Source organism: Pseudorasbora parva, chromosome 7 (genome assembly GCF_024679245.1).
Source record: "Pseudorasbora parva isolate DD20220531a chromosome 7, ASM2467924v1, whole genome shotgun sequence".
NCBI classification, from domain to species: domain Eukaryota; kingdom Metazoa; phylum Chordata; class Actinopteri; order Cypriniformes; family Gobionidae; genus Pseudorasbora; species Pseudorasbora parva.
In genome coordinates this window covers 15,050,042-15,065,721 of record NC_090178.1, presented here as the reverse complement: position 1 = coordinate 15,065,721, position 15,680 = coordinate 15,050,042, and the positions used below count along the sequence as shown (strand labels likewise).

At 38.3% G+C, this 15,680-nt stretch overlaps 1 protein-coding gene across 1 annotated transcript in view; it reads left to right on the top strand.

Moving 5' to 3' along the window:
- Positions 1–15,680, top strand: part of eif3ea (eukaryotic translation initiation factor 3, subunit E, a) — a 58,429-nt gene that overhangs the window by 34,066 nt on the left and 8,683 nt on the right. The window contains exons 8-9 of the mRNA XM_067448272.1: positions 429–555; positions 3,553–3,654. Of these exons, the coding sequence (XP_067304373.1) occupies positions 429–555; positions 3,553–3,654 (229 nt within the window). The remainder of the gene's footprint in view (positions 1–428; positions 556–3,552; positions 3,655–15,680) is intronic.

Below are 15,680 nucleotides of genomic sequence, written 5' to 3'. Positions count from 1 at the left end.
TACCGTCTCTAGTCGGTAGAGAGGAAACTTTGTCTTGGGTTGTAATTGTAGTGCTATGTAGCTTTCATTCTCGTTGGAGCCTACAGCTAGTTGACCTGTGGCTGAAAAACAAGTCCCTGGTGGATAGTGTTTCACTGCTCTGCAGGCCTGTAGCTTGGTGATCCATGTCTAGAAAGGGGCTTTTCCTTTTCCCTTCCCTCCACAGTTGGACCAATGAACAGAGGTGCTTTCAACACGGTCTAACTCTTGTTCTTTTGTTTAACGAGAATCTGCAAGTTCACTATATGAGAATGGGGAAACTGATAGTTTGTCGTTCTTATTGGTCATTTTTGCTGTGAAAATGGTGTCCAACCATGACAATTTACATCATGAGACTGTAGAGATGATAGCTGTCCTTCAAGCGTGTCACACTTTGTTTTTGTTTGCAGGTACCTAAATGCTATTCAGACCATGTGCCCACACATACTGCGCTATCTGACCACAGCTGTCATCACCAACAAGGACGTCCGCAAGCGTAGGCAGGTGCTAAAGGATCTGGTGAAAGTCATCCAGCAGGTATCAGGACTTTGGTTTTTCATTTATGTCCTTCGGTGATCGGTATTTTTATTCCATTATTATTGAACAATATTCATAAAAATTAATTTGAAGTAATGGTATTAAATTAATTTGATATAATTTTTAAATCAGCCGACAGCCCTAGTATCAATATATATAAAAAACATATTTAAAATATATATACATTCATGTATAATGCATTAATGTTTCATTTGAAAGTTGTAGTGGTGTGCCATAAAAAACGTAATTATTGTGTACTCAAAAATTGTGCATGCGCTGGACTTTTAAACTTCGGTTTATACAAGGCCTTTTATTTTGATACTTATTTCTATTTCTGTAAATATTAAAATGTATATTATACATGTTTTTGACATTACATTTGAATAATAAAAAAATATTTTTAACCCTTTCAATGTATTGTTGGCTATTACCACAAATATACCCGTGCAGCTTATGACCCGTTTTGTGGTCCAGGGTCACATTATATTTTTATTATATTTAAGAACACCATTATTGTTGGTCTCATGTATGTACGCCTCAATTAAAGAAAAAAGTTAGTCTTTTTCAGTTGTATTCATGCTTCTTTGTGTGTATCCTCAGTCTTATTAAATTCCAAGCCCTTTGTCCTTTTAAATTCCGTGTGAGCAAAACCAATTTGTCAAGTGCTCTGGTGGTCTCACTGCAGTCATCCACACTGGCCTTGCAAGTACTGAAAAATGTTTTCAATAAGAGGTTACCCATCACAGATAAATAATACTTTCTCTCTCTTTTAAATAAGAGCGTATTTTTATTTGAATTTAATACATCTAGAACATTGCAGGGAATCTTATACCTCGCTGCGTCTGTGGAAATGAATGAATGAACGAGCGGTGTATATTGGCCTGAAAATAAAAGCTCTGTTTATCTATGTGCCTCTTTAGGCCGTGTGAGTCTTGAACCCATTAGATTTGATGAATGGTGCTGGACAGTCTGATTGTAGTGTTCTGATGTCCGTGTCCAACAACAGTAGCTTCTTCAGAGATCAATGGCACTGAAATCCAAATAAGTGCATCCCGCAGCCTTTGCGTAATCACTTAAACATGTGTCCTGAGATGCTCACCATACTCCCTGCACAAGTTTCTCCTCTCATGGTTACTCAAGCATCTATGGTATTTAGATCCAGGGAAGACCCAAAGCCTATCACATATCCAAATGGTTCTTATCCCATCAGGTCCTCTGCTAAAGGGATTGTACTGTACTAGTCTTTCAGACTTCTAGACATGGCACATTATGCAGAGGTGGTGCTCAGTGTTATATACAACCAGTCAGGGATATGTAGTTCTGCCAACAAAAAAATTTGAAAAATCTGCCCACTCTAATATTGTTTGAAACCAGTACTATGGAACAAAAAAGATGTTTTGCAGAATGTAAAGGCTGTTTTCCATATACACCAAAAGTGAATGGTTGTGAATGGAAGTTGCTAATTTAATTAGATATTTTAACATTTGAATTAATTACAGTGTATTGTTATTTAGCCACATACTAGTGTTTCCATCCAGCATTTTTATGTGGTATCCCAAAATCTGTATTTAAATGTGGTTGAAAAACCAGGCTGCTGTCAAGGACAGTGTGTCATAAAACTAGTCCATATGACTTGTGCACTGTTTTCTCAAGGACAGTTTTACTATTGAAAATTGTTCTCATTAAATCATCCATAAATTACTTGATTTCTTTACTGTAGGCAAATTAACTGTCAGCTTGTGCCAATTAAGAAAATGTATGCAACCGTTTGGCGACAGTCGTGTTTGTAACCACAAGATGAAAGCAGCAGTAATTTTGTGCTTGAACAGCTGATATCAGTTCTGCTTGTAATGTAAAACTTTATTTGTTAATAAAACAGACACATTTATAATGAAAAGCACACCCCAGGTTTAGAACCAATGGTGGAAGTTTATTTATTGTGTGAATTTCCCATTTCAAATGTTTATATGAAAATGTTGTTTTAATGTTTTAAGGCAACCCATGTGCAAATTTATAAGCTAGCAACACCATTTCTACATATTTGTTCCTTAAAATTGAAATGAACACACACTACCCTGTAACCAATCACGTCAATGTGTCAGTGGGCTTTAGCATATCATTAACTATGCCTGCTCTGAAGCTAAAGATGTGTGAGACGAGCCGACTAGTCGATTAATCCATACTGCGGCAAACCTATTTGTAGGCACTGCAAGTCAAATTGGAAAAAAATGTTTTTTTTGTAGCACATTTAATGTTTTGCTTTATATTTTAATAAAGGTTCTGTTTAAATTACTGTAATTTTAAAGGAATAGTTCACTCAAAAATGAATGGTCATAATTTACTCACCCTCAAGTTTTGTCTAAACATGTATGAGTTTCTTTGTTCTGCTAAACTCAAAAGAAGATATTTGAAAGAATGGTTATAACCAAGCAGAGAGAGCAACCATTGACTACCATAGTATTTTTCCCCTTACTATGGTAGTCAATGGTTGCTCTCTCAGACAGAATTTTCATTTTTGGGTGAACTATCCCTTTAATGTTGAAATGTATTTTTTGTTTTTGAAAAGTGTATATCTGCAGCAAAACAATCATATTTTACCTCAGATTTTGCATGTGTTGGTTTTCTTTAGCACTCGTTTCATCTTCAGATAAATGTCCACTCGGAAGAGGAGTGAGGTCAGGGAGGATTTTGAAAGCTTACCCTAAACTTTTCTGTTTTCTTCTGTCATGTCAAACTAGTAACAATTAACCTTTGCTTAGGCTTGTTCTACCACCGGTTATGAGGGACAATGCGCTATGACATTTTATATCGGATTAAAGAAGAAACATTATGATTGAAACTTGATTTACGCTTGCTATATCAACATCCTAACGATAAGAAAATACGGTTAAATAATGTCTAGCTGTCAGTACACGTCAAGCTTTTTTTTTTTTTTGTGACTACTTAGAACTGTTCTGCATTTAATTTTCTTTTGATCTCTTCTTTTTTTTTTTTTAGGAGTCATACACCTACAAAGATCCCATCACAGAATTTGTAGAGTGTCTGTATGTGAACTTTGACTTCGATAGTGCTCAGAAGAAGCTGCGAGAGTGTGAGGCGGTAAGTTCCAGCTGTCTTTTCCCGTTACTTTTTTATTAGCTCGTTTCTTTGCATGTCCTTAAAAGCACACCATCCTCTTTATAGGGACTTTGCAGATTGATTGTATCTTCTGTCATTTTTCCAAAAGCATACAATTTATAACAAGATTCATAACAGGTTCCATTAGTGAAAGCTTTTGAAGAAACTATCCTTCTAAAATGTTGAGCTCATCCTTCACTTCTTGTCTGGCCACAAAAAGCCTTTAACTTTGTAATTTACGCAGATGATGTCTCAATTTGCCTGATGATGAGTAGTGATGACATCACACCGAGTCTCTGTCCTCTGATTTGTCAGAAGTGTCCTCTGAACTTTACCATAACTGTTGATAGTCATTAGCGATGCTGTCTGTCACTTTTCTGCAGTCACGAACAGCCTACCCTTCTGTTTCGGGCCCTGAAAGGGGTCTTAAAGCTCAGGCGTGCTCTGTGTGCTGCGGTGTCATGGGCAGCTGTGGAAGTGGGCCCCTGAAAAGAGCCTCTGACTCACCATTTGTCATGTTTTTATGATAGCCGGTAATTGTCAGATCAGTGGGGATGGTTAACAAGAAGTGCTTTTGGTGTGCAGAGGCGGACACGCGCACTGGAAAGAGCTTTCTGCGGTACAGACGAGCCAGTGATCTGTATTTTTGTTCCTGTTTATAAATGGCCTTCCATAATGGTCACTTCATCAGTTTTCACCCTTGCCCTGCTGTGTCATTCTTTCTGTTTTAACTGTTAAACTACTGACTTCCAGTGCCAACACAGCACTGAACATAACAAAAACACAATGGAGTAGATTATAAAGCTTTTTCAAAGGAATAGCTCACCTCAAAAATGAACATATTAATTGTAAATCATACAAAAAATGTATTCAAAAGAGATTGCAGCTTTTAAGAAGCTTTTTTCTAAAAAATCCAAGGCACCATAAAAGTGGTCCCTAAAACTATATTCAAAGCCTGTTGGAAGTCATACAGTAGTTATTCATGTGAAGCCAAAAATTGAATTAGTCTATTCACTTATATTGGTATTTTCCCCTTACAATGAGCTCTTGGAGTCAGTGATTTGAAATCAAGAATCAGATCAGAATCATAAATTAATCTTGCAGACTAATTAATTTGTTCATTAATCATACATTGCTATTTCTCTTATCAATTCAGATGACAAGCGTGGATATGTTGCATATTTGGTTTAAAGGGTTAGTTCACCCAAGAATGATACCATAATTTACTTACCCTCAAGCCATCCTAGATGTGACATTCTTTTTTTAGCCAAACACAATCGGAGTAATATTAAAAAATATCCTGGTTCCTCCCAGCCTTATAATAAGTGAATAGTACCTTAGATTTTGAAGCCCAAAAAAGGCCGGCCATCCATCCACCCATCCTAAAATTAATATATACGGCTCCAGAAGGTTAATAAAGACCTTCTGAAGTGAAACAATGTGTTTTTTTATAAGAAATCCATATTTAGAACTTTCGTCACTGGCTTCCGGTAACGGACGTACACATGTCAAGTTCCGGTGGAAAAGTGATCTCTGACCCGACACATTTAAAGTGCCCCATTATGCTTTTTTTATTTTTATAAACTTTCCTAATTTAGTTTTGGAGGTCTCCAACAACAGGTTTACATTCATGAAAGTTTTAAAAGATTGTTTAATTTTCTCATAATATTAGGGCTGAAACGATTCATCGAGTAACTCGAGTTAATTGAATCAAAAAAATCCTTGAGGCAAAATCATCTGCCTCGAAGCTTCGTTTAGATGTTGCAGAAAGACATTTTTTGTGTAAGGACTCGGAGTATGAGCGGATTGCGGTTATATCCGCGGTTCAGGTGCGTAAACATCCCAAAAATTGCAGGTGGATGAGAGAAATCGTTAAATATGTTGATTTTACAAAGACGCGGAACTCTCATTTCACGCTAAAACGCAATGAATGCGTGTCGTTCTTTAACTTTCGTTTTCAGCTCATGTCGAGATCAAGACCGCGATGCGAGAGAGAGAGAGAGCGGGCATCAGCACTGGTAATATCATTTAGTATACTGTTTTTAAATGAAGACAACTGTGTGTTGAGCTTCAGGATGCAACGCTGAACATTTAAGTTTCATTTGCGGCAGTTCACGCGTCAGCTGAGATACGAGCAACTTCAAAAACACATGAACGCGATGGAGTTAGCAGCTTGGCACATGGATCACCGTCATTGTGATGTGTGTGAAATCTTTAATGAGACTTTATATATCCTACTTGATAATATCTTCAAAATGCACCATTAGATGTTCTTAATGCTAGGCGCAACAAACATCAGAAGAAGCTGTAGCGCGCGTGCGTTTGTGATGAGCAAAGCTCGTGCTTTCAGAGCTGTGTTCTTTCATTGATTTGTGTAATTTAAATATCACACTTTAATCATATTTATAGCTACTAACTTAAAACAAGCTGTGTTACAATGATGAATGATTAGCTCAAAAGCTCCGCATGTGTGATGTATTTTATCTGAATTAAACATATCTCGCGTTTGATCACATTCTAGCGGTTATTCCTCCGTGTGATAGGTTGTCGACCCTGGTTTATGTAAATGTATTTTCGCCAAATACATTTTTTGTTGTTGTTGTTAAGCAACCTACTTCAGTGTAGCTAATGTGACGATAGCATCGCACTTAACACTGAGGATTTGAAGTTGTGACTATCGGGTGCGGGTGGATGGTTTCTTTCTAACAGCCGATTCGGTGACGATAGAGCTAATCCGCACATCTCTTGTTCCAAGTTAACCTGTCCAATATTTTTTGCTTCAGTAAAGGAGTAAATAAGACAGTAAATGCTTGTCATGCCTGAGCGTAAGCTGAAACATAAATACAATGTTTAGGCATTTATTGTTATTGATATTACTATTATTTAGATTTATTGTTGTAGGTTTAGTTTTAGATTGAACTGTTTACCTTTTTGAAGTAATTTGAAACATATTTTTATATAATATATGGCAATTGTATGCATTGAAATTGTTTACTTTCACAGTTATTAAATGTATGCAATTTCAGCAATAAAGCTGAATTTTTCTAAAAAGAAAACAAATTAGATATTAATTTTAAGATACCCATCTTATTGTCTCTTATTGCTCTTTAATAAAGAAAAAAGTAATTACTACCCGATTAATCGGTAGATTAATCGATTACAAAAAGAATCGATAGCTGCAGCCCTACATAAATACATTGCACATCACCACAGTGGTTAATGATTCTCAAACAGCTCGATGGATGAAGCAGTCTCTCTTAATCCATCCTTTATGCAGGCTTCACTGCTCTGATTGGTCAGATGGCCTAGTCTGTTGTGATTTGGTCTAATTTATACATATTTCAGAAACAAACGCCCATTACCATAACTGAACTCCAGCTCTGTTCAGGAGGCTTCCTGTAGCTCAGCGACTGTACACACTCTAAAGACAGTAACAAAGACATTTTACACCAGTTCCAGCTTGAGTCCAAATTGATGAAACATTGGAAGAACCTTAAGCAGGACAATTTTCAGTGATGCTACTCAGTTTGAGGTACATTGAAATGTTTCAACTGTGATTCCTAACCCTCACCAAGTGTGTCTCTTAATTTATTGCTCTGCATATGCAGGAACTGTATCAACAGAGTATACGTTAGCCAAGCACTAACGTGAATGACTGATGAAATATTAAAGTTTGCGAAACAAATCTTGCTCCATCCTATATCTTTACTCAAAGTAGTAAGATTGACAGACAATCTGCTTTAATAGACACATTTTTAAGTAGTATTGCAGCCCACAGCTGATTTACTGTGGTATTTCAGTAAGACGATATTATAACGGGGTTAGCCGGGTAGCAGGATACTTACACAATATGAAATACAATAAACACATCATAAAGCACAGTGTCTTCTCGACATGATGCTATCCAGTATCCACTGTAGTGTTTAAAGTTTCCCTGGTGTCTGCTCGTGCAGTAAGTGGATGGGCAATATGCTTGTTTCGTTTTGACGCCACAATGAAAGGGCTTAGGACTCGTATAAAATTTTTTGTTTAATTGACTCAGTCAACTCTTAATTTATATACAGTGTACTTTCAGTTTTAAAACTTTGCAGGATGTTTTCATTCACTTAGAACAATGTTACACACTGCATGAAAGGTCATTTTCACAAATCATTAATATGGGTTAGTTCACCCCCCCACACACACACAAGAAAAACAAGTTTCTTCTATCTTTCTCACACAAAACTATCGTATGGTTTCAAAAGTCTTGGGATATGGTACAGTGAGGAAAATAAGTATTTGAACACCCTGCTATTTTGCAAGTTCTCCTGCTTGGAAATCATGGAGGGTTCCAAAATTGTCATCGTAGGCGCATACCCACTGTGAGAAACATAATCTAAAAAAAAATAATAATCCAGAAATCACTGATTTTTTAAAACTATTTATTTGTATGATACAGATGCAAATAGGTATTTAAACACCTGTCTATCAGCTAGATTTCTGATCCTTAAAGACCTGTTAGTCTGCCTGTTTAGTTTGCTTTAGTCCACCTCCACTCCATTTATTATCCTAAGTTAGATGCACCTGTTTCAGGTCGTTAGCTGCATAAAGACACCTGTCCACCCCATACAATCAGTAAGAATCCAACTACTAACATGGCCAAGACCAAAGAGCTGTCCAAAGACACTAGAGACAAAATTGTACACCTCCACAAGGCTGGAAAGGGCTACGGAGAAATTGCCAAGCAGCTTGGGGGAAAAAAGTCCACTGTTGGAGCAATCATTAGAAAATGGAAGAAGCTAAACATGACTGTCAATCTCCCTTGGACTGGGGCTCCATGCAAGATCTTACCTCGTGGGGTCTCAATGATCATAAGAAAGGTGAGAAATCAGCCCAGAACTTCGCGGGAGCTGGTCAATGGCCTGAAAAGAGCAGGGACCACCGTTTCCAAGGTTACTGTTGGTAATACACTAAGATGTCATGGTTTGAAATCATGCAAGGGCCGAAGGTTCCCCTGCTTAAACCAGCACATGTCCAGGGGTCTCATTTATAAAGCGTGCATACGCACAAAACAAGGCTGGAAACTAAGTATACCAGTTCCCACGCAAAGGTTATGATCTATAAAAAAAACAAACTTAGTGGGAGAATATGCGTACCTTTAAAGGACAACTCCGGTGAGAAATGAACCTAGGGGTAATTAACAGATGGTTACAGAGTAGATCGTTCTCTGGGATGCGTTTTCATGGAAATCGAATGTAAAGAGTTTTATCTTTAAAAACATATTAGCTTATAACACTAGTCTATGGGGCACACAGTAGTGAAATTAAATCGCTAGTTAATACCACTAACAAGGCTCAAAATAGCCCCACACTAACACAGTAGCATAATGAGGGTCCCTACATGCAAACCGAAGCATTGAGAACATTGTAAGAGTACAAACAGTTTAATAAAAAGACACTTTAAAAACATAGTACATTACGCGTTCAAGGACAGGCGCCATCTTGGAAAACAGTCTCGACTCATCGAGCCACGAGCGCTCTGCTAAGTGATGAACTGTGACTTGGAATCTCATATGGTCCGTTGTTTCCGGAAGAAAACACTGAACACAACAGAGAAAATAAATAAATAAAACTAAAAATGTCCATGTTATTACATTTCACAAACTTAATTCCTATCGACCAGCTCACTTAGAACAGCACTCGTGGATCGATTAGTCGAGACTGTTTTCCAAGATGGTGCCTGTCCGTGAACGCGTAAGGGACTATGTTTATAAAGTATCTTCTTATTAAACTGTTTGTACTCTTACAAAGTTCTCAATGCTTCGGTTTGCATGTAGGGACCCTCATTATGCTACCGTGTTAGTGTGAGGCTATTTTGAGCCTTGTTAGTGGTATTAACTAGCGATTTAATTTTACCACCCTGTGTCTACCCTGTGCCCCATAGACTAGCGTTATAAGCTAATCTGTTTTTAAAGATAAAACTCTTTACACTCGATTTTCATTAAAACACATCCCAGAGAATGATCTACTCGGTAACCATCTGTTAATTATCCCTGGGTTCATTTCTCACCGGAGTTGTCCTTTAAGCAAACTTTGAGTTGTGCGTACGCACATTCTGGAGACAAAGGGAATTGGCGACACAGATGGTGAAGTCGTGAACTGGAGTTAGATTGTAGAAAATAAATGTGAGAAGACCGATTATAAGAATGAATCATGAATAATCAAATATAGTCATGACGCACAATCGCTACTCATCATCAGATTTAACTATTACGGTGTTCATTACAAAATGTGTTCACTATAACATTTTCGTCTTCAATTTCCCCCCACAAATTAATTCTATGATTTTTGTCAAGGTGTTAACGATCAGTCTATTTGTTAAAAACATAAATCCTCTGGTGACCCGGATATGTAATGCTTCATGATGGAACTGCTGGCACTGTTGGAGGATTACGGCAGTGGCAGAATAAGGAGAGAACGAGTTTTCATTTAATGACATTATCAGTAAAGCTTCATGAATTTTATTTTTTTTGTAGTGTTTAAAATTAACGCAATTAACAAAATATTTTTAATTAGCCTAAAATAACCCTTGATTTATTTGTTTTTATGGATATTTTGATATATTTATTCTACAACATAAAAAGGATATTGAATGATATTCAGCAATGTAATGTGTAAAGCACAAAGAGCATTTATAGTCCGTATCTAATATTTTTCAATGTCTTTGACACTGTTAAACGTGGTGTCACGTGGATGGAAATATGCATGCAAATGATATGCAGATGAGGTCATGCATAGTAAAACTAGGTGTTGTAAGCTCCATATATAGTGATTTCGGGGAGGAGACAGGGTGGAGAAGCACGCACGCACAATCTGCTGCTGACTGTGATTTATAAAGGGATTTTTGCGCAAGTTCTGGCGCACGCATGGTTTTATAAATCTGAATTTTTTTATGCCTACGCAAAATCTAGCTTTTGTACGTACGTACACTTTTAGGATGAAATCTACACAAAGTTTTCTAAATGTGACCCCAGGTCCGTCTTAAGTTTGCCAATAACAATTTGTATGATTCAGATGAGTCATGGGAGAAAGTCATGTGGTCAGATGAGACCAAAATATAACTTTTTGGTGATAATTCCACTAAACGTGTTTAGAGGAAGAAGAATGATGAGTACCATCCCAAGAACACCATCCCTACTGTAAAGCATGGGGATGGTAGCATTGCTTTGGGGGTGTTTTTCTGCACATGGGACAGGGTGACTGCACTGTATGAAGGAGAGGATGACTGGGGCCATGTATTGCATGATTTTGGGGAACAACCTCCTTCCCTCAGTTAGAGCATTGAAGGTGGGTCGAGGCTGGGTCTTCCAACATGACAATGATCCGAAGCACACAGCCAGGATAACCAAGGAGTGGCTCTGTAAGAAGCATATCAAGGTTCTGCCGTGGTCTAGCCAGTCACCTAAACCCAATAGAGAATCTTTGGAGGGAGCTCAAACTCTTGTGTTCTCAGCGACAGGCCAGAAACCTGACTGATCTATAGAAGATCTGTGTGGAGGAGTGGGCCAAAATCCCTCCTGCAGTGTGCAAACCTGGTGGAAAAACTACAGGAAACGTTTGACATCTGTAATTGCAAACAAAGGCTACTGTAGCAAATATTAAAAATGATTTTCTCAGGATTTCAAATACTTATGTAGCTGTATCATACAAATAAATAGTTTAAAAAATCATACATTGTAATTTTTCTGGATTTTTAAAAAAAATGTCTCATAGTAGATGTGCACCTACGATGACAATTTCAGACCCCTCCATGATTTCTAAGTGGTAGAACTTGCAAAATAGCAGGGTGTTCAAATACTTATTTTCCTCACTGCATACGAGTCATAAGGGCCACTTTTATTGTGCGTTTTAATCTTGAAAGCTTTAATATACTCTTGCCATCTTCAAAATGTATCCTTTGTGTTCTATGTTATCGGAAAAAGCCAGATTTGGAACAAATTGAGGGTGCATAAATGACAATATTCATTTTTAAGCTGCCAGTACAAAACACAGATTTTTTTTGGGGGGGGGGTCTTTTTTTTTGTCTTCAGTAAATTGGTTTTACCATTAACAGTGTAGTGAATAGTGCAAATGACTTTTGCTACCATGCAATTACAGACATTGTTAGCACAGCACATATATGTGTTCACCATCCTGACCCTGGAAAACATTACATTTCAACCTAAATGCATTTGGTAAGCTTCCCCACAAACGTGCCAAATCTTAAATGGCAAAAAGTATTATAAGAAAGTCTCAGTGTGATAAAAGCCAGAAATGGCCTTCAGGCGCATTCTTGGTTGCAGTAAACACATTACATTACAAAGATTCATCCCAAGCGTAATTAGCTTGAGTGCCTTTAGCCTAGTGTGCACTTATGTCAAAGCTCATTCCCATTCTCTAAATTATGAATTCAAAGACCAGTTGCACTGCCCATCGTCTACCTTTTCCCAAAATAAAACCATTCCGTTTTGTTTATTAACAAGCACCTTGTATGGTAAATGGCAGGCTTTTTATAGAAGAATGAAATAACCCAACTTAACATTGAAATGGGAACCTTCCTAAAACGCTGACATGATTTATAAACATTTACTCTTGTGCGAGTGCCCATTTGATCAAGCCAGCTGTTTTTCATTCTAGACGTTTATCGTCAAGAAGCATAGAAGAAAATGAGGCCTAAATCACCAGAAGTCAAGTTTTTTAGGGGGGGTCTCTGCTGGTCCAAATGGTCGAGTCATTTGGGAGATCTCTATTACACTTTGCATGCTTGGAGCCCAGGCTTTGTAAGGCTAGCAGTAATTAGCACACCTGCATCTGTGAGATCTCGTGAGAGCCCTCTGGCTACTGGACCTCCAGAACCAGGCGTATTCTACAAGGAGAGTTCAGCCCAGACACTGCGTAAACGGCCACTAATTAGTCCTAACCCTGATTATGAAAGCCTTAGGCATTATCAAGATCACAAGCTGTGCAAAAAAAAAAAAAAAGTTAAACTATGTGGCATGTGAGCATAACTGGCTAGGCTCAGATGTATGTCAGCTCTAAATGCTCACAAATTCACAGTCTGATTGAGTGGTGACTTACAAAATCAGAGTTGCCTGTCCACAACAGCCCAAGGCGTTTCCTGTTAGACTGCTGAAGCCTTGCAAGTCATCAGACTGTTTGCTCTCGACCGCTTTTACCCGTACAAAAACAAACATCCCCTCACCTCCCAGTCCCCTCACAAACAAGGTCATTACAGTAACTGTTTATTTAAGTGATTGTAAAAGAAAGAAAAAAACTAGCTGTATGACCCAAATGAGCAACTTTTAAGAGGATAAATATAAACACTTTTCTCTAATAGGGATCAATTTAGTTTTGTTCTAAACACACTTGGGGTCCAACATTTTTCTCTTTCCCTCAGGAATTCAAAACACACATTTAACTTTCTTTTTAAAAATATAGTTCTAGCCAAGAATGTTTATTTGGTCAAAATACAGTAAAAACTATAATAGTCATAGAATATTATTTCAATTAATATAACAGTTTTTATTTAAATATATTTTCAACTGTAATTTATTCCTGTGACGCAGTGCTGAATTTTCCGCAACCATTACTCCAGTCTTAATGGTCACACAATCCTTCAAAAATTATTTGGTGCTTAAGAAACATTTCTTCTTATCAGTGTTGAAAATGGTAGTTCTTCTTAATTCTTTTGCAAAAACCATGGTGCATTTTTTTCAGGATTCTTTAATACATAGATCTGTTTGTTTCGAATAGATGCTTACATTATTAAAACTTAATTCTTAATCCTGAATACAAATCTTTAAAAAAAAATCTTACTGTCCCCTAGGGGTGACCCCGAATAGTCGAAGATTCGATGCATCGATATGCGGAGCCGGGTTTGACCACAGCTCTCACAGTCTAATCTTGGCGGGTGTTATGATCGGTGTTATGACCCCTTTAAGGGCGCTGAGCTTTGCACCGGATATGCCGTGGCGCGCCTTTTAAAATTAAAATGTTTTCAATGAGTGTACACACAGCGCCTGTCCGTGGCCACTCAGGAAGTTGTTTAAAATCCTGCCGCAAAAATTGTTTTACCCTGCTGACTAGTGTTGTGCCCCTCCCAGTGCATTTACATAAACATAGATGATTCGATTATTTGTCGACCATAAAAATTTTCGACAATTCTGATTCAAATGTGTAAATCCTTAGTCGGGGACACCCCTACTGTCCCCAAACTTGATGTATGTTCACACTTGTAGTTCGGTTAGTTTGGTCCGGACCAAAAAGCAAAACATATAGTCCGGGTCCGCTTAGCGTTCACACTGGCATCTTTAACAGCGAACCTAAAGTTATCGAATCAAAGGCATAGGGAGACGGTCACAACCTGATTGGTCGGCTTATATGACGTAGGAGCTTGCTTACCGAACATTCAAAACAATGCTGTGTGCTGGATTAAACGCGATCATTTTATGCGTGTACATAGGCATATGGCATTATTTTTACCTGCTGAGAACTCTTGAAGAGCTCATAAAATGTTCAAAACATTCAAAACACCACCAGGATTTCCTCCGTTGTATTCAGAAAAGGGACAGCCGTCTCTTTTGCGCAAGTTCTGTCGTCTGTACCGACAAATGGGCAACACGGGTCCTTTGATGAGAGGTGCCAGGTATTCTTTTTGTGCGTTTTTTCTAGCATTTTCGAAACATGCTCGTCGGACCAAATATTGATGAGGCACTTCGTTGCTCTACGTTTGCCCTCTAACGTTAACATTATTCATTTTGGATACACCGATCTTTCAGCGTCGTCAAATCGGCTGACTATGCGTCGCATCTTGTGACATTACGTCCGGTTTTTGGTTCGTTTACATGTCTTTGCTCCGTGTATCAATCGAACTGCACCAGAGTTTGTTTGGAAGGGGACTGAGACCCATCTTTTTAGCGGTCTCAGTCCGCTCGTTTGGTGCGCACCAGGGTTTGGATGGCAGCTTTCACATATGTTCAAATGAACCGAACTAAACGAGCAATCGCACCAGGGTTAGTTTTTTAATCGAACCAAACATGACAAGTGTGAACGCACCCTAAAATCAGCTAAAATAAGCCAAATACTGTTGTTTTTAAGCAATGTCTCAGCATATAATCAGCACCCATGGCTCCAGAGGTTCTGCAGGCCTATGAATCAGTCCAACTGGACACGGTCCTGTATCTGTAGAGACTGACCACATAAGTGTTCTGGGATTTTCTTCAAGCTGTGGATCATCACATTGCTTACTTTGCATTGTGATTATTACCTTATCATGTTTATCCAGTCAGCTTTTGTAATTTTTCCTTCTTCAGTTGATTCATCTCAGCGGAGAGGGGCCATTTGCACAATGGTTTGGGCTCAATGTCTATGTTATGCATAAAACATAGACACACACAACCCTATATAGCCCTGTTTTCATTCTTTTTGAAGATTGAAAAAAAAAGCCCTCAAAGCTGCACTTTAAAATTCCAGTAAGTTAAGCTTAAATTTACTTTTTTTTATACTGCTGCAAAGTTATTGTAGTCGCCTTCTCTCCCCCATTTTACTAAAAAACCTTGACAGTAATTATAGCACTTAAGCGAACTGTTATCATCTTAAGATAAGACAATGTCAATGATGAAATGTGTGTTGGCTGATAAGGCCATGGCCATGTAGTTGGGATTTCTTCAAGCAGAACAACGGAGATAGTAGCTCTCAAAGCCTAAGCAAACAAAGCGGGGGCTGTGAGCGCAGACGTGCACTCGAAGACGCAGGACTGCATGTGAACCGTGCAGAGACAGCAGGGGCTCGCACATGTCTTCAGCTGAGTGGAATTCTCCGCACTGTTTGCGTTTTGACTGCAAGGTAAAGCACACCAGGTCTCTGTAGGATGTGGAGGTTAGTATGCGGTGACCAGAGCTCAGCTGCTCTGCGCGTCTGAGATTGATAGTAGGCAGTAGTTGAGATGTTTGAAAGCAGTGGCACTGTAAATTGGTTCCACCACGCAGCCCA